Consider the following 26,191-nt stretch of genomic DNA (forward strand, 5'->3'; position numbering starts at 1 on the left):
TCATGTTATTCATTTCATAGGACAACTCCAAGTAGGTTATCTCCTACTTCAGTGCTCCCTCTACTTTTAAGGCATTTGCTGTAGACATCATGTGAAAAGGCCTACCTAGGGTGGCAAATCCTTGCCTCCACTCTAAGGCTGCCTAGAAATGGAGCTCAGAGATGTGAAGTGACTTGCCGGAGATCGCACAGCTAGACAGAGAGAGATCTGAGACTCACACCCAGGTTTCAGGGGGTTTAAACTTGTGTTCATTAACTCCCAGGGAGGAGTATTGTCTATGGAAATCTGGGAAACTGAGAAGATTAGAAACTGGGGCCCAGGAAATGGGAGGGAATGCTTTTAGAAACAGCTGCTCTATTACCGTGTCTTTCTGTTTGACAAAGTCATCCAAAGCTTCATGGTCCAGAGCAAGCTGGCCTTTCCAAGGAGCCAAAGGATTCTCAGAGGACAAAGTGGTTGGAGATGAGACTTTTCTCTTTATCTTGGAATTTGTTTTGGGTACTTGGAAATAGGTAATATGATTTTTTGGTAAAGGCGTTTCAAATCCGTCATTACTTAAACATGGCTTATTGAATTGATTTTCTATACATGGCATGGGAATAAATAAGTCATGACATCTGTCCTAAAAGGGGTCACACTTTAGTAAGATAGACAGGCTATGTATAGCAAACAATCATCCAGTGGGTTTAGTTTTGGGATAGAAGTATGGAAAGTTTTCCTGGGGGCCCAAAGAAGGGAAAGATGGATTCTATCCTGGAAAGGATGGCCAGCATAATTTAACTTAATAATCTTTGAATTGGTTCTTCAAGGATGAGAACATTTCATTGTGCAGGGAAGGGTGAACAGGCAGGAAGAAGAGCATGAACAAAAAGAAGGGAACTTGATAAGAGTATGAAATCTTTGGAGCTTGTCTAATAGTCTAGTTTAATCTAATAGAGACAAGAAGCTGGGAATGGTCTAGGTTCTTAAGGGACTTGATTGATAGGCTGAAGAATTTAGATTTTATTCCAGGGTCATGAGAAACCATTCATGTTTTCTGGGTAGGGAATGATATTTCCAGTTCTGTTTTAGGAAACATTGCTCTGGTAAGAGTGTGGGAGATGTATGAGAAGGAGCAAGCCTGGGGGCAGAGAGGCTACCCAGGAGCCTTTTGTAATAATTCATACCAGAGATGAATGTCTAGAGTAGAATAATGGCAGCAGTAACTACAGAGAGGGGACAGAGTCAAAGCCACTTAGGAGTTAGGATTGGGAGGACAGTGACCAGAGTAAGAATGAAGGATGACTCATTCTCTGTACTTGGGAGGTTAGATTGATGTGACAAGTTAACTAGTAAGGAACCCCAGGAAAAAGGGTGAATTTGTTTGGGAGACCTGGAGTTTGAAGGGTCCCTGAGGAATGTCTAATGGGCAGTTGGGAATATGGGGCTGGGTTGACTTACAGATGCCTGGGTGAGAATGGGTGCCTTTGATGATTGGCACCTACCTCTGATCAAATAATAATTACCATGATTCAGGTTACAATTGCTGAACAGGGACTTAAAAATACACCAATAATTTAATACATATTACCTCATAAGGGACAGTTCAGGGCTCTAGATACGATTTGGGGAATCACTGATAATAAATGACACTTACCAAATGCTTTTTTTATACCAGGCTTGGGCACAGTGTCTCATTGTGAGGCATTGTCTGCATCTGTGAGAAAGATGCTATCATTACTTCCATTATAAAGGAAAAGAAACTGAGGTTTGGAGAAGTTAAATTTGCCAGAGTTTGAACCCTGGGTCTCTTGGCTCTTGAAACTCAGCTCTTAAGCACTTTATTATATTTTCTCGTTAGGAGAGGGATAATGGAAAGCTCCTGTAAAATCACCTAAAGATATTGTGTGAGATGGAGGGAGAAATGAAAAGGTACAACCCCATAAAGGGACAACTACATTGGAAGAGGAGGCAGGGATGAAGACAGAAAAAGTAGGAAGGGATCCAGCAGAGCATGAGTGCAGAGAGGGCTGAGCTGACAAAAGTTATGGAGGGTATAGTCAAATACTGGGAAATTCAGAATGCTGGTCAAGAAGGATGAGGCCCTTAGGTGGCTGTGAACCATTAGGTGAACAGTGTTAGCTCTCTGGGTGGATGCTCTGAAGTCCAAGACAAGCAATTGTTAGAGAGTGAATATTAGGTGTTCTTTCAAGAAGTTTGAGGATGGATATTTAGAGGAGATAGTGAATGGGGCAAGGTTGGTCCTGGTGTAGCAGAAGGGGATCAGTCAAAAATGAGAGAGGTAGGGTTTGGTCTAGAAATGGAGGTAAGAGAAAAGGGAGTGAGGATAGAATAAATGAAAGTGTGGAGCAATCTGATCTCATGTTGACCTCCCAGGGGATGGAACCAAGACCTTGAACTTCAAGGTCATCCAGTTCATGCATATACCAGACCTGGCCATGGGTTGAAAACACAGGGTGCTTAGTAAAAATATAGATTGCTTTACTCTACCCAAGGCTTGAAGAATTAGAACCTACCCTGGGGGTGGGTCTAAGAAATTATATGCTTAGCAAACTTCCTCAGGAGATTCTTTTGAAGCCATCCCATCCCTGGCCCCAAGAAGACATTTAGGAGTTGCTGGTGTAGTGTGCACTCTTCGTTCTACATAGAAAGAAACTGAGGCACACAGGCATAAAAAAGTTCAAAGAGAAGTGGGAACGAGGCCCCAGATAGGACTCCCTTCTGGCTCTCAAATCAGAGCTCTTTCTCCTACACTGCACTATTTTATTAAAGACAAAGCTGAGCCATGTTAGAACTTAACATTTTTTTCTGGGTCCTCAGTTGATCAAGGACATAAAGAAGTTGTAGGGGGAATTGCTGTTTTCAGTACAAGTTCAGCAGAAGGAACAGAGGAAGGCAGGGGAATGAAGCAAAGCTCATTTTCACTCACAAATGCCGTTGTTAGGAGGAAAGAAATTGGATGCAGTTGATTTCAAAGTCAACATCTTTCGTGAGGCATTAGCCGATTTGTTTTATCTCTCATGCCCACGCTGTTCACAGGCTTGAATCAGTTGTAGGCTGGCAGTCTGGGGATAAAGGCAAAGGACAAAAAATGGATTTTCATGATTCTTCTCACAATAGCATTATATTCTACCAACCGTACAAATGATATTTTTTCATTAATAAAGCTGGGATTGAATCTGTGTAATTCTAGCATCTAACAGCTCACCTTCAGAAAGGTCAACCAAATAAAAACAAAGGGAGTTGCCAAGCTTTAAGAGAAGTATGTTTGTGGTAAAGCAAACAAAGGGAAAAAGAAGTAAGGTGTCTATTTCAGCCACTGAAATAGACCATGGAGCCAGTCCTAAGATGAGGCCTCGTTGACGGATAACCCAGTGAGCTGGGTGACCACTCTGCACACCGAAATGTTCCTCCGACACTGATCTAGGCCCTGGAGAGATCTTTGGTGTCACAGGGGGAAGGGTAATGACATACCTCAGCAGGTTCTGTGGTGAGGCAAGGTATCGGTTCTCCCACTGTGAACAAGTCATTGACTGAAGCCCTTTGGCATGGCCGCCTGTTGAACTCTGGGGTGCTCAGCAGCCCAGCAGAGGGGGGCAGACATGGAAGGTGGAATCAGATAACATTGCTCTAACATTGTGAAGAGTTTTCAATCAATAAGAATCGTGCCTCAGATAAATCTCACTGGCTCTGATACTGTCACTGCTTGACTAGTGACCATTACTAGCTGTGCAGTCCTGGGCAAGAGATGGGACCTCCCTAAGTTTCAGTTGCCTCCTCTTTCAAGCACTCTGCTGAAGTTTACTTCCCTTGGTAGATTTATTTTGAAGTTCAAGAGTGATAATGTGAAAGTGTTTTTGTGCACTTTCAGCTGCTTACATTGTGCTCATTATCATCATCATCAATAGTTAGAAATATATAGTTATTTATATATTATTATAATAAATTATAAAAATTATATTATTAATATTAAAATATTAAAGTAATAGTTAGAAAGATCTCCTTTCCAAAAACTGCACCCATCAAAGCAGCAAAAAGGTTAGGGTTCCATTCCAAATGGATTTCTTCCTATTTTGCCGCAAAATAGCAAGATCATTCACTCTCCACCACTGAACTTTCTATGGCAACCGTATGTGAGCATTTGCCATATTTTCCAAAGACTGTAGAGCTCAGAGGATAAGAGCTTGGCCTCTGCAGGTAGATAATCCTGGCTCTGAGATTTGCTCTTTCCTTTCCTAGCTACGTGACTTGGGCAAGTCACCTGACATCTCTAGGCCACAGGATTCTCACTGGGCAGTGAGAAAACCAATGGTGTCTATTGCAAAGCATTTTCTTTAAAAAAATTTTTTTTTAAGATTTACTTATTTTTGAGAGAGAAAGAGAGAAAGGGAGACAGAGACTCTGAAGCAGGCTCCACACAGTCAGTGCAGAGTCCAGTGCAGGGCTCGAACTCACAAGCCGTGAGATCATGACCTGAGCTGAAATCAAGAGTTGGGTGCTTAACCGACTGAGCCACCAGGTGCCTGACTGCAGAGCATTTTCTGAGCTCAAACATGGAAGTGCTTTGACATGGAAGTACTTTCATTGTGTCTGGCGTGTAGTATAGTTAAGTGCTTGGTATATGGTATCCACTTATTATTGTTGTTGTTAGCATTTCTGAGGTTTCTTGGTAAAGTGAGGACTTTGCCACCTCCCTCAACCAAAATCAATCAGCTGGTGTAGGAAGAGCATTGCCCTGCAGAGAGGAGTCTGGGGTTGGGGGGGGCGGGGATGGTGGATTAGGGATGAGGCCTTAGCTCTGCTTCACTTCATATTGGCACGTGAGAGTAGTGACTTGAGGTGACAACTCTGGGCTCTCATAATGATGACGACATTTTTGTTGGTGGGGCATCCTTGGAGGCAGTGGAAGTTTGACACAAAGTTTGGAACTCAGTGACTTAAAAAAAAATATATATGATATAAAATTCATATCACATATATATAAATATATAAATATGTGATATTAATATATAAAAATATATAGATATATGTGTGATATAAAATTTATATCATATATAATATATATATATACTTTTTTGAGAGAGAGAGAGTGAGCAGGGGAGGGGCAGAGAGAGAGAGGGTGGGGGCAGTAGAGGATCTGAAGCTGGCTCCATGCTGACAGCAACGAGCTCAATGTGGGGTTGGAACTCAAAAATTGTGAGGTCATGACCTGAGCTGAAGTCAGATGTTCAACCAACTGAGCCACCCAGGTGCCCCGGAACTCAATGACTCTTAAATAATGTTGTTCTAGAGTTTCCTTCTGTTAACTCATCTGCATGAAATGTGAAGTCATCTTACCATTCCTTCTTCTTTATGAACCACATTGGGTGCCAACCCAATTTGCTGTCTGTTCCCTTTCAAAATTAAAAAAAAAAAAAAAAAAAAAAAAAAAGGTCCTTACCCAATTTTGCCCTTGGTGCTAAGGAACACCTGACTCACATATGGAATGATTGATTTATTTCAGCGTATGGTGCTCTTTTGATCATTGCACATATTAAAAACATTCAGAGGTCTCCAAAATTTTAAAGCAAGTATGTGAATTGAAGAAAGTTGTGTTTCTGTTTTCAAAAGGCGTTTTGAAATTCCAGATCTGCATTAGTGCTGCCAGGCAAGTACAAAAAATATGGGTTCTAGTCACTTCCTTCGTTACTCATTACTCTGAAACCCTGAATGAGTGAAACTGTCTCTAGATTTTAGTTTTTCCTTAAAAAGGGGGGGGATCAGAGGAGATAATTTCGAATTCTTTTCAAATCTAAAATACTCTCTGAAGGATCTTTTTTATCTTGCCTTTGAATTTTTAAGGCCATACCACCAGTGGTCCAGAAGGGGGCAGCATAAGCCAGATGCTACCTATGGAAAAACACCTGAAGGCTTGAAGTTGTCACTTTTCAAGTCCTAGGATTGTGCTAAGATTGTATCATTGAGTTGACTTATATCAGAACTAAATTTGCTTTAAAAGTACATACAGATGAGTCCTGTGTCTATGAATTTAATGAGTCAAAATACTCAGTTATCAGTTTTTAAGCAGACCCACTGAGAATATAGAGTGCTTTTATTTCCAGTTGATTTCTGGCACGTAGCCCACTGGCTAGAGTTTGTATTTTCAAATAGGATGCTAATATGCTCTTTTTCTTTCCTCTCAGAGTGGTTATAATCATGATTTTTTGAGTCATTCAGAGTTGAGTTCAAATTTCCTTTTATTATCTGTGCTACCTTGAAAGAGTGATTTAAACTTATTCAGCCTCAGTTTATGTCTGTAGAATGGATGGTATAAGCATTAAGTGAGATAATTTATATGAAGTGCTTATCGCTCTGCCAGGCATACTGTAGTGCTCAATAAGTTGACTTTTACAGGGAGTTCCAAGTAATTTTGAAGCAAATTTCCACCAGTGGGATGGCAAACGGGGTGATGTTCAAAATGGATTTTAAAAGATTTTCTTAACTCAAAATTCAATGTCATTCCAGATCTGCACATAGCATGTAGTTTTATTTCAGTGAGTAAGTTCGAGTCCACTACCTTAGGCATAACCATCTTGAGGGGAAGTCTCATCACTCTAGGGTCTGAAGGTCTGAAGGTTTTAGCATTAAAATTGTGCTCTGATATAACACATTTAATTCCCTGACTCCGTGGGTGTTGTTTTTGCATCCGGGGACTAACTATACCGGAAGTCAGCACACTTCTGTAAAGGGCCAGACTGTACATATTTTCGGTCCTACCAGCCATGCTGGTGGTCTCAACTACTCCGCTCTGCCCTTGTAGTACAAAAGCAGCCCCAGATAACACATGAACAAATGGGCACTTCAATAAAACTTTACTGATGGGCATTCAATATGAATTGCCTGTAGTTTGCATGTGTGATGAGTTATTCTTCTTTTGATTTTTCCCCAATAAAAAAATATTAAAATGATTCCTAGCTCTCAGTCTGTACAAAAACAGGCAGTAGGTTGGATTCAACCCTTGGGCTATAGTTTGGCAACCCTTAATCTATATCATCCAGATACAGGACACATTCTTTAGAAAGGGCAGATGTGAGTCTCCTTCAACAGAACTCTTCCAGCATATGTACTGAATACTGCTTCCTATCCTACTAGATGATAAAAGTCAAGGCAATGTTTTTATGTTGTGGTTTTAACATTTACACCTTATATTTTTATGTTGTAAAATAAATACATGCTCTTGTAAAAGAAAACAGCAAAACACTGTAAAGTGAAATGTCCTTGTATTCTAAACATTCTTCCCAAGCCCTCACCCCAAATGACCAAGATGAAGAAATAATTACCATAACAGTTTGGGCTATATCTTTTCAGGTCATTTTTTTTCTCACGACAGAGTAACGTCTATCATTTTTTTTTCACACAAAACATTTTACAAAATCATTTTTAAACGTACTTTAAAATGTATTCAACATTTTTTTTCAATAAATCTTGATTACAAAGCCACTATGTATCATGCATGTGTTAGTTTGAACCATATGAAATGCTGATATTTAAACCACTTTTTAAAAGCTTTTTATTTTGAAACAGTTTTAGACTCAATACAAACTTGCAAAAATAGTACAGAGAAAGCTATATGTTCCTCCAGTTTCCCCCTCCCCCGCCACAAACATCTTACATAACTGTAGAACGTGGTCAAAGTAGGAAATGGACATTGGCATGATGCAATTAACAAGTCTACAAACTCTACCTGTATTTCACCAGTTTTTACATGCATTCATTATCTAAAAGCAAGCAAACAAACCATTTTTGATATACAGAAAAGTCTCTCTGCCTATATATAAGTCTATATTCTTGCTCTAGAGACTTATATGTATTACATATATATGTATATTACACACATATTACAAACACACATATATGTAATATATATATAACATGTAATATACATACATGCGTATTACACATACATATTCCATACATATATAATATATAATATACACACATGATATATAATATGTAATATACACATATATATGATATATAATATGATATGTATATATGTGTGTGTATATATATATATATATATATATCTCCTGAACATCTTTGTACACCAGTACTTGTATCTAGGGGGGGTGTCTTTTACTAATAGCATCACCGAGTTCTTTTTCAGCTGTGAGTTGATGTGTTTCTAACAGTGATCTTCAAAGTGTCACTTAGAAGGTCACTGTGGCAGTGCTTCAGCGAAACCTTGAGAGTTTGCTCTTGACTCAGGCATCTTGGAGAGTTTTCAGTAATTAACATATGATATATATTTTACAGTTAAAATTTTCTCACTTGAGAAAATCTAGAAATTATAAAAAAGTACAAACTAAAAAATTTTTAATTGCCTATAATATTTCCACTCAATGTCAGATGTATCTAGTCTTTCAGTATTTCTTTTCAGTTTTCCTTGTGAAGCAAGAGGTATGCATGTGTTTGTTGTATGTTCTTAAGTATTTACACACTGATTTTCTATACTAAGCATAGCTTTACATCCTTTTTAAAAAATTACCATGAAAAATAATCATTTTCTCAGGTCATTCAAATTCTTTTTTACAAAGGCATCCAGAAATTTAAAGGTTGAAAAGGACATAGGAGATTGGTTGGGGCAATATCAGCATTTTGGGATGAGTAAACTGTGGCTCAGAGAGAGCAAATATCATGCCCAAGGTCACACAGCCAGGAAACCTGGGGTAGATACATATTCAGAGACGGCAGTGCAGTGTTGGGGAGACCCAGGTGTGTTCTCACAGTGCTCCAAAGTCTGGGATGGAATCCCACAGGAATTCCACTTTGCCAGAGTACCCATAGGCCAATTTACTGATTTACAATGACAACTCTGCCAAGACTGTCCATATCTTCATATTTTTTTTTTTATTTTTTTTCAACGTTTAATTATTTTTTTGGGGACAGAGAGAGACAGAGCATGAACGGGGGAGGGGCAGAGAGAGAGGGAGACACAGAATCGGAAACAGGCTCCAGGCTCCGAGCCATCAGCCCAGAGCCCGAGGCGGGGCTCGAACTCACGGACCGCGAGATCGTGACCTGGCTGAAGTCGGACGCTTAACCGACTGCGCCACCCAGGCGCCCCATCTTCATATTTTTTTTTTAAAATATAAATGCATTCTCACCCTGTAGGGGAGTCTAATATTAATCAGAAGTACCGGTGAGTCCGTAGACCTGGGAAAAGTGTGGTTAAATTGAAGATTCTTTTATCATTGTTATTACCTGGTGATGAATTTCTTTTAGGTAGATAACCATACATATATGGTGAAAGTACAAAGTGTACGAAAACATTTTAAATGAGGGTCAGTCTTCCTGTCATCCCTTGTGCCCGTCCCCAGAGCCGCTGTTCCTATGGAAGACCTTAGTGATCACTGTGTCTCTTTTGAATTCCCAAGGATGCTGTAAAAATTTACCAGAAATGTAGTGGCATAGACCAACACAAATTTATCGTCTTATTGTGCAGGAGGTCAGGAGTCCTAAAATTGAGGTGTCAGCAGGGCCATGTTCTCTCTGAAGGCTCTAAGGGAAGATCCCTTCTCGTCTCTTCCAGCTTCTGGCGCCTCGGAGATTCCTTGGCTTGAAGCCACATGCCTTCAATCTCTGCCCATCTTTACGTGGCCTTCCCTGTGTGTTTCTCTGTGTCTTCTTCTCTCCTTACAAGGACGCCTGCCATTGGATTTCAGACCTATCCTAAATCTAGGATGGTTTCATCTCAATATCTTTAAACTAATTACATCTGCAAAGATGCCCTATTTCTAAAAGGTCACAGTCTGAGGTTCTGAGTACACATAATTTTGAGGAAGACCATACTTAATCTACCACAGTTCCCCTCTCACAGAATTGCTTTTCTTGCAAGTTCTGGGGGGCTCCTGCCTTTGCCTGAATGTGCTTGTGTAAGAGGTCAGGGTCTTGAGGGTGGAAGGACCAAGGTAGCACAGAAAACACAGAAGTGAGTAGTCTTCACTTGCCTACCTCATCCCCTAGCTGTTAGCGTCACTGCGTTTCATGGGTAACAAATGTCGCCAGCCATTTATTCGGTGTCTAACTCTATCTAACACTGGGTTTGGAGTGCCTCCATTGGGCCTTTTGGCATTTTCTGAAGAAGAGAAGGAAGATGAGGAGAAGGAGGGGAAGGAGGAGTATTGTTTGGTATCACTCAGCAGTGTTTGTGTTTACAAAACGTCTCTCCCATTAGACAATTCCAATTTAAAATACAGATTAGCTGTGACAAAACTGACCTGGGATGGCTTTTCTCTTTGATGGTTTCAATTTCCAGCTTATCTGTCACAAATGATTGTAATACTATAGGATTTTGACAAAACAGGGGTAGGAGATTTGAATTCTTACCTGCAATTTCCAGCTCTAGGGGATAATAGCAGAGAGAAAAACAACAATAACTGAGTTGTAGGATATGAAAACATGCTGAATTTTCTCCTCAGAGTTTATGCTCCTAGGCATTCAACAGGTCACTTTTCCTGTCGAAGAAATAAACTCTTGTACCAAATTATGAGCCTTAGAAAACCCATCATGTTTTTTCTTATGCCTTGAGTGCAAGGAAGGCTGGGAGAAACAATGATCAATTTCAGTAATTATCGGCCTAGATTTTTATTATATTCAGGCCTCGTCTATGTGTGGCTTTATGTTCTGTTTCTATCAGCAGGTTTTGTTGCACATGTGATTTTGCATTCTTCCTTGGCATTTTCTCCTGGCCTGGATTCCTTGACACAGTTCTCACTTTCTACTCTCTGCCATTTGTTTCTTCGGCTTCCTTCTCCCTCACCTTCTCTGCCCACCTTTTAAGTGCTGGGGTTTCTTAGGATTCCTGCTCTTCTCTCTCTGGACACGCAGCCCTTGGATTTCTTATATGCTCGGAGGATTTTAACTCTCCTTGGAGACCGATGACTCCCAAATCAGTATCTGCAACTCCAACTTTTCCTGAGTTTGATTCAGATTTAAATCTGCCAACTGCACGTTAGGCCAGTGTTGTGTGTGTGTGTCCCTCAGGTGCCTTCCTCACCGACTATAAATTTGAACTCCTCATCCTTTTCACTGAGATGGACACTTCTGCTCTGCTTCTTCTGTGCCCAGTCTTAGCAGACAGCTGGGCAATGGCCCAGAGTCTCAAGAAGGAATCTGCAAATTATCTAAGACTTGTTTCTTTCTCACCCTCCCGTTCAACGTCCACTTCCTCTTGATCTCCCTGCTAAGCATTTCTGGAATCTGTCTCTCTCCCTTTGTTTCTACTGGCTCTGAATTTCGGACCTGGGACCAGATGATAACTGATCATCTCATCTGGTTATTTCCTTATCCTCTTAACTAGACCATAACAAGCTTAAGATGTTCCCATAGTTTCCCACTGCCTACAGCATTAAACGGAGACTTACCAGCATGACTGGTTCCTGCCCATCTCTGTGTCATCCTCTGCCACTCCACATTCCTTCACAGCCTCTTGCCATCCCACTTGGAACCACACCGTTCCATGCTTCATGGCTTTTCTGATGCTGCTCTACCTAAAAGGCCCTTACTATCTTTCATTGCTAATTCTTACCCAACCTTAACTCAGTTCAGGTGTTACTCATTCAACAAACACTTACTGAGCAACAAGTGTGTGCCAGGCAGTGTTGGGGTCCCATTGTTGAGCAGGCAGAGGGACACTATCCTCATGGAGCTTAATTCTAGAAGTTCTTACTGAACTATGATGGTAGGCTACATGCCTCTCCCTGTGCCTGCCCTCATCAGCAACCTTCCATGGGTCCATCATTACCTCGGCCCATGGGGCCACTGGTCTTCCTTCTGTAATGTACTATAAATTTCATGATGGTGGGGCCATGCCGTGTTTATCTTAGCATTCTTAGTGCCTGGAATAGTACTTAGCGTTTGGTAGATTCTCAGTATGTTTTCCTTGATGAACTCAATTATTGTTTGTACATAAAAACATCCATGTCTCATGAGACCTTCACCTTCTGGAGAACACTTACCCTTGGTCCTCCAGAACAGGTCAGCCATCCTTGTGATATACCCCTACATCTTGCATTATTTATTCCCAGAATTTTGCACAATTAGGACATTATTTTTTCAACCACTCACTTTTTTTTTGTTGTTGTTGTTTCAATTTGATTTCCTGAGGGCGCCTGGGTGGCTCAGTCGGCTAAGCATTTAAATTTGGCTCAGGGCATGATCTCACAGTTTGTGAGTTCGAGCCCCGCATCAGACTCAGTGCTGACAGTTCAGAGCTTGGAGCCTGCTTCAGATTCTGCATCTGCCTCTCTTTCTCCCCCCACCCCACCTCAAGCTCTGTCTCTCTCAACAATAAAACAAAAAATTAGAAAAAAAATTGTTTAAAAAAATTTGGTTTTCTGCCTTAAGTTGTAAATTTCATCAGCCAGGCTGATGGTCAGGCTAGCACAGTACATGGCCTATAATAAATGCATAATAGATATTTGTTAACTAATGGATTGGCACATTTTTTTGGCTGGATAAAAATCCTGAATGTGTTGCTGGGACCTACAGAAAATGTAGACCCAATTGCCTGCTGACCTAATGCCCCACTCTACCCATCTATAAAATGGAGATATTCCTGTGGCATAATGTTGGATAGCAGCTGGGTATCAGATAAAACCATTTCAAAACAAATGTGTTGTAAATAAATTATACAAAAAGAAAAGATGGGATTGAAAGATTAAACACATCAACTAAAATTCCAGATGAGGTTTGAAATGCCTATTTCAGGATGTGGTATTTTATTCCTCCACAGAAAATACAAACATTTCCCCCCACTTTTCCTCCCCAGAATCCGAGACAGCCATGGTTGTGCAGAATGAAGCTCAATCAGAAGAGGTAAAATTTTCGTGAAGTATTTGAAGCATGGGACTTCCATTTTTAAAATCCACAATAGAGGTTTGCAGAAATGAACTGGGGAGGACAGATCTGTCTAAGCAGCAACGGTTGTGAGCTAGCTGAGGAATCTGTAGACTTGTGCTCTTGGCAGAACTAACATTCATATTGTTACTTCTATATGTGCAGATGCTTTGGAAACCAATAAGAAAAAAACCCATACAAAAACATGGAAAGATCATTATGTGTTCCTTCTGCATGGCCCAGGGTTAGTGACGTCCTGCAGAATCAACCCTTGCCACCGGCATATTTCTTATTTGCTGACCGTGCCTTTCATTAATTTTTATCATCACAAAAGTGGTTCAAGCTGCATCACGTAAAAACTGTCAGCAGTATAGACACCTATAAGGGAAAAGGGAAAAAGGTCCCCATCCCTTCTTTCTTCCTTCCCTTCTCCTTCTGCAGAGAGAGATTGTTGTCCCTCCTTGCTGCTGTGTTGGAGAAAGGGACAGGAAGGTGAGGAAATGGAGCATGACCTGGGCAGCAGAGGTGGCATTGAGCCCCTACCAGAACTAGGTGCTGCCTGCAGAGCAAAACTCCTCAAATGATTTGGTGTCAGAAGTCCTGTACACTCATAAAAATTAAAACAAATTTAAAGTGATGTTAATTCATTTAAAAGCAAAGAAAGCAAATCTATTACTTGTTGACCTAAATAACGTTTTATGAAAAATAACTCTATTTTCCCCGAACGAAAAAATATTAGCAAGAGAAGTGGCATTAGTGGCATTGTTTGACATTTCTGCAAATCTCATTAATGTCTGGCTTGCTAGGAGACAGAAAGATACTCTTATCTGCTTGCATATTCTATCATCGGAATGGTGACAGTAGTCCATTACTTGTCACGTAACCTCTGGGAAACCCTACCTTCCATCTTGTGAGAGAATGACAGTGAAAAGGGCAAATAATGTCTCATGAAAATCGTTTTGATCTCATGGGTCCCCTGGCTACACTTTGAGAACCACTGCTGTCAAAAAGTTGAAATTGAATTCCATTTTCCTCTTCTATCTTGTTGCCTCTGGAGGTCTAAGTCAGCTGAGGTCCTGAGTTGCACAGAACTGGGCAGAACTCAAAGGGTTTAGGTGGTAGCCAATGAAGAGACATGACCATGGAGAACACAGGGCTCACAGCACAGCTCTTTCCTATCTTCAGACCCCTGAGCCCCACAGCTCATATGCCTGATGTCGGAGACAGGAAGATTTGGGGGTCTGGGAAAATGTTCCAGATTTTCGGAGATTATTTTTAAAAACTTCTGATTTGTAAGGCTGTCTTGTCTTGATCTTGAGACATGTCGGGCAAAATGGGGTGAGAAGCAGTGAAGCTGCTGGTGGAGGGAAGATATGATTGGGACCGGAAGCTGTGTGAGTATGAAGTTCAGAAACGAGTGGCCCCATCACCTTCCCTGTGTCTCACCAGGTAAAAATGGTCATCAACCCTGACCTGCTAATGATCATTGCTCCCTCCGTGGGATTTGTGCTGTTGGTGTTGCTTGTGGCGTTTTTCCTTCGAGGTAAGGAGGGCAGGCCCAGGTGGGATGGAGCCCTCAGAGCTGTGGAGGCTCCAGGAGGGCCTGGGAGTGAACAGATTCTGCTTTCTGCCCCTGTCTCCATCCCCCAGAGTCCTCTTTCCATCCGGTCCCTATCCTGGTCAAGGGAAACTCATTCTCCCTAAGATGCTGAAGCCTTCATGTATCATCTTCCTGATGGAGTTTATATTTTGGAAAAGAAAAAAAAAGAGAGTACTTTCATTTACTGGATGCATAACCTGTGACAGTTCTGATGCTATGCTCTTGATGTGCCTCTTTTCTCCCTCATTACTGCCTTAAGTGGAAAGTGCCATTATTATCATTGTCTGGGGTGGAGGAAGTTGTGGCCTGGCCTCCTCCTCTGACTAGGACTGCCCCAGGAAGAAAGCCATGAAGGATCTTGGCCTTATTATCTCCTTAAAGCAAGCTTTCCTTACCTGGGTTCCACAGAGAGACCTCGGGGAAAAGTGAATCCCTTGAAATGTGTAAAGGTACTTGCATGTTGATATCTGCATTTTTCAAGGGGCAGTGTCCACAATTGTTATTAGATTCTCCAGCCGGTCTGTGACCTTGCACCCCTCCTTCCCACCACCACTCCTCACTTTCAAAACAATAGTTTTGAAACACAGCAAAAATGGTCATGAAACAGGGTTTTAAGTTGTCATGCAAAGTATAGGCATGTGGCATCTGGTCCTGTTGTAAAATGGGGGAAAACTGTTCTGTAGTCATCAACAGAAACTGTTTCGAAGTGGTAGATAAGGAGATAAGACTGGTAACCATCTCAACTGCTTTGAGCAGCAGTAGCGAAACTTGCACATTTCAGCACCTGTCCCTAGTGAACACCGCCAAAGGGAACTTGAAACTCAGTGGAAGCCTGTCTTTAGCCTTCATGCAAAGCCCTCTTAAAGGCAGAGGCCATTGGTCCTCATACAGTTTTGGAAATTCTGAGTATGTCTCATAAGGAAGTGTTTTAAAACTTGAGTGAGTGCTTGAATTATGAGTGGGCAATGACTTAAAAATGAAGCGGCTTAACACTATTGCCCACACATGGGAACACCTGTGTAAGTGATGGGCACTGCCTCAGGACCCATAGAGGCAGTCACTAGATCTGGGAAAAGGAATGCATTTCCCTGCCTAAACCAGTCCCTAAATTCTCACCTTTGGTCCACCTCTGCTCTTGGGAAGGCAGCTCCTGGCTTAACCCAGCATTTCACATGTCCTAACACAGCTACTCTGCTTATTCCATGGCCTTGTCTTTTCAGGGAAAGTCATGAAAACCAATTGTTTCCAGAAACACACAAGGTAATTCATCTTGCATGACTGATTGTTGTAATGATTGTACAAGCTGTTACAAATGATTAGATACTACTCAGTGGTTTAATGACTTGTTCTTGTGTTCTGATGAAATACAGGGTTGGAGAAATGTGGCATTAGAGGTGAAAAAGATGTGGGATTCAGCTCACATTAACCTCTGTCCTGGTTAACACTGTGTTATGTTTGTCCGAAATATAAATACAAAGGCAGGTTGCATTAATAGAAGCATGGCATGCAAAAGAGAGAAGGTGATATGTCACTATCCTCTGTGTTCAGAATTTTTTGTTCAACTCTGAGCAATTCATTTTAAAAGGATGTTGTTAAACAGGAGTTTCCAGAGAAGAGAGCTGGCAGTGGGGAAAATGAAAACATGTAGAATATCATTCCTGGGATTTGGTGCCTCTGCCCAATTAGATCATTGTAACAGTTTCTTTTTTTTTAATAGTCTGAAGAGTCTCTGGAAAGAGATTTTGAATATCTGTCCTGTTTTATAGCTTTTTGGGAAAGAAATGAAAAGATTTGGTGTCACCTGATGAAGACTGTGCTTTCATTAACAATTATGTCAATGCCAAAATATCAATTAGCAAATAAATATTAACAAGTGGGGAAACTGGGGCTTAGCAAGGTGACTTTCCAAGGTCATAAACACATTTAGATCACAATTTTATATTTTGCCAATATAGAAACTTTTAATTCCCTTATTAGAATAGATTTGCAAAAGCCCTTTATCTCCTGCAGCCTCAGTTTTCCCATATGTGAATGGAGAGGCTTGGACCGGATGGAGTTTGAGCTCTTTTAACTCTAACAGCCATGGTTAGTGGCCTTGTGATTTAGCAGCATCCGTTTATTCCTGGTCCTGGTGTTTCCCATTTTCAGCCTCTCTTTTCTCTTTACAGGCTTGACAATGTTGGAGAGTGTAAAAACACCTCTGAAGATATGCAGCATGGAGGGGAAGTTGAAGATGGTCTTTTCACACTCTAACGGGCCACCTTTTCTTAGGATTGAGGATGGGGGCATCATGTGGGAGTTGTCAAAATAAGTCCTAGAATGTTTTGTTTTTAAAGCCCCATCTATTCCACTGGTGTCATCCATTCAGTCTTGCATTAATTTCACAAGTGCAAGGTATTTTAGAGACCGAACCTTCCCTGCCAGGTGCTTTAATCTCTGTAGCATCAGGCTAAGGGATCTTCCAGACTACGCTTGAATAATTTCAGTGATGGTGAGCTCACTACCACACCTAAAGGAGATCATTCAATCTCAGGGCAGTTCTGAGACAGAAATATTTAAAACAAAGCTGTCTCCAGAAAGCACCTGCCTGGCGGTCCTAGTTGAATTTACTGTGTTTACCCAGAACATGTATAATCTCTCTCCTCTCTGGCAGCGCTCCAGATATTGGAAGGAGAGCTTCATGTCTCTCCAAAGTACCTTGCTCCTGGGACATGATTTCTGGTCCCTTCTCTACTCTAGTTGCCTTTGCCTTGTATGCATTTGTATCTCTCTCTTTATGCCCAGTTTACGGAGTTCAGTGCCCCACTCCAGGTATGGTATGAGCAGCCCTGGGTCTCATCAATAATTCAGGAAGTAATGTGGAACCACACCATAATTTCGGCTCACCCCCTGTTTTGTTTTGTTTTTTTTTAAAGAGAAGATTCTCCCTTAAGGAGTGCTCTGCAGTGGTGGGTGTGTGGTCACACAGAGTCAGGAGTTTCCTGCAACAGGAGGCAAAGGTCCAGGTGGAGGTGGTTGTCAGAGACCTCATTTAAGCTGGAATTTCCCTGGACTCGTACAGTAGCTTCCAAGCCGCCTCCCAATCTATGCCCCTTCCCTTCTTGATTGGTTCTCCATGCTGTGGCAGAGATATCCTTTTCTAAATACAGATCGTAGATTCCTGTCTCCTGACTTCTACTTTTGGCATAGAGAAAGCATGTGGGCTCTGCCTGAGGCTGGGTGGCTGGGTGGCCGGGACTTCAGAGGCTAGGCAGCCGACATAGATGAGTGAGGCAAGGGGAAGTGCTGGGCCGTTACAAAGTGGAATGTGTCTGTGTCCACTTGAAGGCATTAACACTCCAACTTAGAATAATGACCTGGCCAAGCAACACATGGCCATCGGCTAGAAGAAGGCAACTGGTCTGAGACTCCAAAGTCCAGGGGGTAGGGTAGGGTTTTGCCAAATGATGACTTAATAAATATACAATTCTTATGCTGAGACTTCCTAATCAGAAGAGATCGTTGGTCTAGTTTTTCCTCTCTCTCCCTCTCTGTGCAATCAGGATGAATTGGTAGCCACCTACAAATAACTTCCTAGTATCTGGGCCCAGGAGAGAGAATCACTTCCCTTACAGAGCTTAAAAATCTAAATGAGACAAAACACATATGGGAAATGCAACAGAATGGAATCAGTGTTGATTTTCCATTTGCACAAGGAAGGGCTTTGATGGAGACATCGTTCTTACAGCTGATGTTTATATAGTGGGTCCACAATCAAACCTTGAGGATTTAGAACAACCTAATTCTGCAACCTGGACCTTGGTCTTTCTAGGCTAAATGAGATAACCTCCAGTCCTTAAAAAGCATTTGCTATGGTCTAGGTACTCTACCAAGTGTTTCAAGGCAATTTCTCATTGGGTTCTCACAGCAGCCCAGTGAAACAGGTAAATTACTCCTGCTTTTGGAGCTGAGAAAACAGAAGCAGGGAGAGGTGAAGAAACTTGTCCAAGGTCACATGGACCAACATCCCTATGACAGAGCAGGGCTTTGAACCAGGCTGGAAGGACTCTACACTCTTAACCACTACCCTGTGCTTCACAGCGAGGGCCTTAATTTAACACTTTGTGCATATAGAATTGCGATATTGGCCTGTGTTGGTCCCAGATGGATTTTAGTTTGCTCAAATCCATGGCGACCTGGGTGTTTTGATGGTTCTCCAATCCCCAATCCTTTATAGCTCAATCTTCCCTGATCCCCATATTATTTACTCAGAATCTTATTTGCATTTGCAGAGGAAGCTGCAAGTGGAGAACCTGGCAGGAACCTTAATGAAGCCAGGTGGGACACATTTAAATGGGAATGTGTTGAACTAACTCATGAAGAGTTGGAGCCAAGCTGTCAGCAGGCTTAATGAAAGGTTAACAGGAATCCAGCAATGGGTGGCTGGGGAGACTCTTTGTCTCTCTAAAGAAAACAAAAAGTTGAGAAGTGAGTTCCCTGGGTGGAGGCAGGATCAGAAGGAGGAAGCCACTTGTAATCAAAAGCCTGGGTCTCAAAATAGAATTTCATTGGATTTGTAAACATGTTATAGTCGTTTAAAAAAAAAAAAAAGCTCTGTGAGTTCTCGGCTCTCTGAACATCAAAGGACAGCGAAGAGAAATGTACTAGATGGAGTATGATTAATGCTGATGTTTTTATGAGGGTCTTGGAATGTGCTGGAGGTGGCTGCTCACAAAATGGAAGGTGGGTTTACTTTCCAACTGAGCTGGAAAGGTGCTGTTCTGCAGTTGTATGCTTTATGGGGTGCTGCACGTGGAGTGGAGGGTGGGTGCAGGAAAGACACCCACGTATCCAACAATTCAACTCCCATGTTTTAGCTGATGAAACCGAGGCCCTGACAGGGGTCCTTAGTTACCCCAGGCTACACAGTAAACCAGTAAACCAGTGCTAGAGCACAGACCTCAACCATCTCGCCTGGACTTACCTCTGTGGCCATGTCACAAACCTGTCGTTGGAGTTTTCTAGGTCCACCTGGATCTGCCTGATTATTTACCCTTCTGAAGTAACATTACATTCTTGGTTCATGCATTTCTTTCCCTTGACCCATCTTTCCCAGCAAACCCTTGACCCTAGGGTGACTGACACTCCCAGAAAGAGGAATCAGAATGTAGAAGTGTAAAACTTGGCTGTTCTGTTGCTCTTTGAAGAACACTACCATAACTAGGGCGACTTGTCCTTGTCCTGCATGCTGGAAACCCCCTCAGTCCTGGACAAACTGGGATGATTGGTCCACCTGAGTCCATAACTAAACTAGAGCTGAAAACAACCACCCTTGGAGTTCTTTCAATCACCTACTCTTGGCTTTCTTGCAGCGATGATGTTTTCACCACAGTGGGACTCAAGTGGAGTTTAATTTGTTTAGATCCCCTCTTAAAATGGACTACTAACTCTAGATTCTAGACCTTTGTTATTCAGAATGTGGGGCTCAGACCATGCTGTTGTCATCACATGGGAGCTTGTTAGAAATGCGGAATGTCATTCCCCCACCTCGAGCCAGAGAATCAGAATCTGCATTTTAACAAGGTCTCCATGTTATTCATACGAACATCAGGTTGAGAAGTACTGGCCTAAAGCATTGATTTTCAAAGTCGACAGCACATTGAAATCATATGGGGATTTCAGTATTAAAAACTACTGATGTTCAACTCCCCTCTGAAATCCTGATTTTAATGGGCATGGGGAGGGGGGAGAGACCTGGCTATCAAGAGTTTTTATGCCACCTCGGATAAAGCTAATACTCAGCAATGACTATGAGCCACGATTCTAAAGACAGGGCAGCTTTGCGCCAGAAGGTAATGTTGCTAATTAATCAGGACAGCTTTTGGCCTAAGTTACAAGTTTATGTGGGTCTAGTTCCCCCACATGATTTTGCTCAAAGAAATGATCAATAAAATTGTCCAAGAAGATCTGAGGAGACAAGATAATGACCTAAATGTCCCAATTACTATGGATGAGGCCCATTAAAGTAATTAAAAATCAAGATATAATATTTGGTCTGTGGAAAGTGATAATGAGAAAACAGAAAAGATAAACGGAGAAAGAATGTCTAGGGGTCAAGGTGGTGCTATTAATCTTTCAGAGACATCAGGGGGATAATGAGGAGATGATGCTAAGATTATAAAAGAAACATGGGAGATTGGTTAAATGGAAACCTTTGTTGCAGAGTAAGGAACTTGGTAAAAAGGGAACTATCTGCCCTCTTGTACCTAAAAATAATGGGAGACCCTCCTCAGGGCACAGTTACTCATTATCTTAGTAAGAATGTATTCAGCTGCAAGTAAGAGAATACTTAAAAGTAGTGACTTAAAGACTTTGAATTATTTCACATACCTAAAATCCAGATTTATGTTGAGATAGTAGAGTCTCTGTGACTTCTTTTGGCTCATTCTTCATGGTTGCAAGATGGCTGTCATTGCTCTAATGTGTCTCCTATGTGCCAAAGAGCCATTTTGGGTGCTGGGGTATAGTAATGAATTGGACAGACCTAGTCCCTCTTCCCAGATAGCTTACAGTCTTCAGAACCATTTCATCTGTGTTACGCATTTCATGATTCCAGATATTTGGATCGTCTTTAATGTATCCGAGAGGCAAAAAGATTGAAGAGTTTAAAAAGGATAAAAGTTTAGAAATTCTGCAGACACACCTTCTTGAAGCTGGGGAACTGTGCCTTTCATGTGAGTATCGGAAGTCAATAGAGGAATGAGGCAGAAACATTTCAGCCCTAGTAGGTGAAAGAAAATTATAGCAAAAATTCTTAGCTGCAGTGAAGCTTCATAAACATGGCAGAGAGTAGGTAGTTTGGTATAAGAGCAATGGTGCAGTAAGGGAAATAACCTCTTGTGTATTTCTGTGCCGTTTCCCATTTTTGTTTCTAAGCATCTCCAAACCTATGGTACTCTGTTTCAGAAGAGGAGGATATCTCCATTTGATAGGGGAGAAAAATGCAAGAACAGAGAGACAAAGTCACTGCCTGCGTTCCCACAATAGTGGGAATCAAATGTCCTGATTCCTCCTCAATCCAATGGATAAGTAGCACCTAGCTTTGTGCTTGAACCTAATAACAGGGCTGGCAGTCATCACTAATATTATTTGAGCACTTTCTGTATGTCAGGCACTACCCTAAGCACTTTACATGCATTATTTAATCTCTCTATGAGGGGGGTTGCCAGTTTTACCCTGTTGGACAGGTGAGGATATGAAAGTTCAGATTCATAAAGTAGCTAATCTGCAGTTGAGCTTGGATTCAAACTCTGAAGCAGCTTCAGAGCTCATGTACTCAACCCCTGTGCTCTGGCCCTTCCAGGTATATAAAGTGCCTTAGTGATCTCTTCATGATGGTAATCCTGTGTAAGGTGGATGGGGTTGGACTGGGGGTCTTAGGGTTTCCCCTGATCACCTTAGTGAGGTTCAATGTCTTCCCTCTCTAAGTTTGTCTGACTAGACCAACCTGGAAATGGTTGGAACAGTGTGGAGGGCATGAAGCTCAAAGAGTCTCCCATTCTTGAAGGGACTCAGGTTTAGCTTTACTTTCAATGGGGCTATCTGTTCAGGCTCAAAGATTGACTAATCAGAATCTGGCACTTAAAATATTCTATGAATCTGGCTCCCTTCCCCTTTAAAAACATACCTGGATAAAAGAGAAAGCAAAGGGCCTGGGTCCTACTCTCCTGCAGAGCCTCTGGTCCTGCCTTCCTCTTCTCTGCCTGGCCCTCAGTCCTCATGATGCCTCTTATCTCCTCTCTCTACCTTGTTTATCTCTGTTCCCTCCTCAGCTTCTTTCCTTCTCTTCCCTGGTCCCTCTGAGATGCGTCTTATCTTCCTTCAGCAGCTCCATCAACAAAGTCCTATCATTTTTTCCTCCTGCTTCAGGATGCCTGGAATCATTTTAATCTGTTCCTCTGAGCTTTGGTTTTCAATCTCCTCCCAAACTTAATCTCAGACCCTTCTTCACTTAGATGAAAAAAAAAGGCCAGAACGAGATTACATTACCTGACAAAACCTTCTGGCTCGGGGATCAAGATGATTAGAAAAGACAGCAGAATCTTTCTTACTTTACTACCATGCCTTTGGTATGTTGTGCTGAGAAAAGTTTTTTAATTAACCAAAGTCTCACCATCAATTAATGCTACAACCTCCACGACCAGCCCCCTGCTTTTTTTTTTTTTTTTTTTTAATTTAAACTATTGTTGAAAATTTTGTAACATGTTGGTGTATGGAAAGAACCCAGCTCTCTGGGTCAAACTGGCCTAGAACCTGAAGCTGTTCTTGCCCACCTGGGTGGCCCAGGACAAGTTGCTTTGGCTTCTCTTAGTCTCAGCTTTATCATTTATAAACATGGAATAGTAACAGGACCCTCATAAGTAAGCATTCAATGTAGCAATGCCAGTAAAGCAGTTGGCACAGTGCTTGGCACAGCGTAGGTGCTCTAAGACTAGCAGGCACTGTTGTTAGTGCACTCTGCAGCCCCGGCAAGTTTAGAGTTACCTGTCTATGTTAGTTGAGAGTTGCTGGCAGGACCTGCAGAGTCTCCCAGGAAGGTACCTACAGCGTACTTGGAGAACAGGCATGTCAAACCTGTGGGCTTCTGGTCTATCGCAGAAGCTGCACATATGTCCCCTGATCTGGGGTTCTCATACTTTAGACACCCTAAGACACATCTGAGAACATGTTAAAATGCATATACCTGGGTTCAACCCCCAGAGATGCAGATTCAGTGACTTGCAATTGGACGCTACTACCTGATTTTTTATGACTGTGGTAGAGTTCTGAAGCAGTTCTGAAGCAGGGAGCAGTGGACCCTCTGAGAGTGTGGTTCAGAGGCTCACATTCAAACAGTTCTCATGGCAGCTAGCCTGATTGTTAATCACTCTGTCCTGCCACTTTCCTCGATTCTGATCCTGCTTTACCTTTGTCTTTGGACCCTGGTCTCAGCTCCAGTTTTGCTCTGATTTTGTTCTTTCTTGGTTCACCGTGGTCAACCCCAGGGCATTCTTACCCTCTGGTTCTTAGCCTCAGCTTCCCCCACCTGCCAGAGGTCTGGCTCTGGCTGAATCCTGCATTACATGCTAAATTGTTCCCAAGTGATGCCATCACTCACTCCTACAGCTTCTGTGAGCCAGTTACGGTTATCATTCGCCATCCTCCCTTGCCTTTCATTCATGCCTTTGGTACCAGACACCCCTTTGGACTTCCAATGTGATGAAGAATCTAGGAAGATGGCAAGGGCACCATTTTGAATTTGAATTATTATTTTAAAACACTGGGAATGTGGAGAGTGGACCATGTACTGAATTTTTATTGCCCTTAAAATATATGCTGGGCTATTTTTTATTTCAATTTTAAATCCATCTCATATATCTTGGTTCACGTGGGGGTTTTCCACCCCTGCGAAATGATGAAGAATATAAGAAGTATGCTCTGAAAAAAAAATGCTCTGGTTTCTATCTGGATTTCTTCTCCTTTCTGAATTGTGGCTATATTAGATAGATAAATAGATAATTTTTAAAACTATGGATATATAAGAAAAAACATGAAATTCACCATTTTAACCACTCTCAGTGTACAACTCAGTGGTATTAATTACATTTACAATGTTGTGTAACCATCACCATGATCTATTTCCAAAATTTTTTCATCATCCCAAACAAAAACTCCATAATTATTAAGCAATAACTCTCTATTCGCCCTTCCCTCAGCCCCTGGTAACTACCATTCTACTTTCTGTCTCTATGAATTTGCCTCTTCTAGATATTTCATGTAAGTGGAATTAAATCCTATTTGTCCATTTATGTATGGCTTATTTCACATGGCATAATGTTTCCAAGGTTTGTCTGCGTCGTAGCATGTATCAGAACCCCATTACTTTTTTAAGGATGAATAACATCCCCATTGTATGCATATACCACATTTTGTTTATCCATTTATCCGTTGATGGACAACTGGGTTGTTTCCATGTTTTGGTTGTTGTGAATAATGCTGCAGCAAACATTGGCATACAAGTATTTGTTCAAGTCTCTGCTTTTGAATTTTGTGGCATATATGCCCAAGAGTGGAATTACTGGGTCATATGGTAATGCTACATATTTAGTTTTTTGAAGGGCCACCACGCTGTTTTCCACAGTGGCTACCTTTTAAAATTCCCACTAGCAGTGTATGAGGGTTACAATTTTTCTGTATCCTCACCAACACTTGTTATTCACCTGTTTAAAAAAACCTTATAGCCATCCTAGTAGGTATGAAGTGGAATCTCCTGGTTTTGATTTATACTTCACTAATGACTAATAGCGTAGAACATCTTTTCATGTGCTTATTTGGTCATTTGTATATATTCTGTGAACATATGTCTATTCAAGCCCTTTGCTCATTTTTAAATTGGGTTGTTTGTCTTTTTGTTGTGAGTTGTGGGAGTTCTTTATATATTCTGGATATCGATTTCTTATCAGGTATATGATAGGAAAATATCTCCCATTCTATAGGTTGTCTTTTGATTTCTTGATAATGTCCTTTGCACAAAAGTTTTTAATTTTAATGTATTTTTCCTTTTGTTGCTTATTACCTTAGTGTCCTATCTAAGAATCTATTTCTAAATACAAAGTCGTGAAAATATACCTCTATGTTTTCTTCTTCTATTTTTTTAACGTTTATTTTTTTATTATTGAGAGACAGAGAGAGACAGAGCATGAACATGGGAGGGGCAGAGAGAGGAGGAGACACAGAATCTGAAGGAGGCTCCAGGCTCTGAGCTGTTAGCACAGAGCCCGACGCAGGGCTCCAACTCACAAACACAGTGAGATCATGACCTGAGCTGAAGTCAGACGCTTAACCGACTGAGCCACCCAGGTGCCCCACCTCTATGTTTTTTTCTAAGAGTGTTTTGGTTTAGTCTTATAGGTCATTGATTCATTTTTTTCATGTTTATTTATTTATTTTGAGACAGAGGGAAAGAGAGAGAGAGAGCATGAGCAGGGTGAAGGAAGGGCAAAGAGAGAGGGAGAGAGAGCATCCCAAGCAGGCTCCACACTGTCAGCACAGATCTTGATGTGGGGCTCAATCTCAGGAACCACGATACCATTACCTGAACTGAAATCAAGTGTCGGATGCTTAACCGACTGAGCCACCCAGGCACCCCAAGTCATTGGTTCATTTTGACTTGTTTATGATGTGAGGTAGGGAGTCCAACTTTATTCTTTTTGAATGTGAAAATCCAGTTTTGCTGGCACCATTTATTGAAGAGATGCTCCTTTTCTCCATTGAATGGACCTGAAACTCAAGCTTAACTTTATTTCTTTGAAAATACGAAGCATGCTTGTCTGAAAATTCCACTCTTTTGGGTCTTTTGGGCTGTGTTTCTGTTGTCCTTTGTCTCTGCATGTTCTTGCTCATGGTGTCTTAATTTCTTGTGTTCCTGGCTACCTTGATTGTATACAGGTTATTGCATTTGAAAATTATTTGCAGGAATAATTTGAGTCCCAGCATAATGTGATTTACTCCAGAAAGAACTTGCATTTGCTTCTGCCAGGTGCTTTTGTGTGTCATCAGTCTCGGACCACCAAAACTCTAGTTTACTGCTCACTGTTCCATGGTTTACTTAGATGACTTGAAGCCAGGTTGCAAGTTCATGAGAGACCAGAGTTACTACTGGTTCACCTTTAACCTGAGGGGACAGCCCTTTTT

At 41.5% G+C, this 26,191-nt stretch overlaps 1 protein-coding gene across 5 annotated transcripts in view; it reads left to right on the forward strand.

Annotated features, from left to right (window-relative positions):
• TIMD4 (T cell immunoglobulin and mucin domain containing 4) overlaps positions 1-17,967 on the forward strand; it is a 62,846-nt gene extending 44,879 nt beyond the window's left edge. For 4 of the 5 annotated variants that reach the window (XM_045036381.1, XM_045036373.1, XM_045036362.1 and 1 more), the window contains 4 exons: positions 12,812-12,858; positions 14,329-14,422; positions 15,700-15,739; positions 16,648-17,967. In XM_045036381.1, coding sequence (XP_044892316.1) covers positions 12,812-12,858; positions 14,329-14,422; positions 15,700-15,739; positions 16,648-16,732 — 266 coding nt within the window. In that variant the 3' untranslated portion in view covers positions 16,733-17,967. Of the gene's footprint in view, positions 1-5,841; positions 6,001-12,811; positions 12,859-14,328; positions 14,423-15,699; positions 15,740-16,647 lie in introns of those variants that run through there. The other variant, XM_006927930.5, reaches the window with a different exon arrangement.
• The last annotated feature ends 8,224 nt before the right edge of the window (positions 17,968-26,191 follow it).

This window comes from Felis catus, chromosome A1 (assembly GCF_018350175.1).
Source record: "Felis catus isolate Fca126 chromosome A1, F.catus_Fca126_mat1.0, whole genome shotgun sequence".
In the NCBI taxonomy this organism is placed as follows: domain Eukaryota; kingdom Metazoa; phylum Chordata; class Mammalia; order Carnivora; family Felidae; genus Felis; species Felis catus.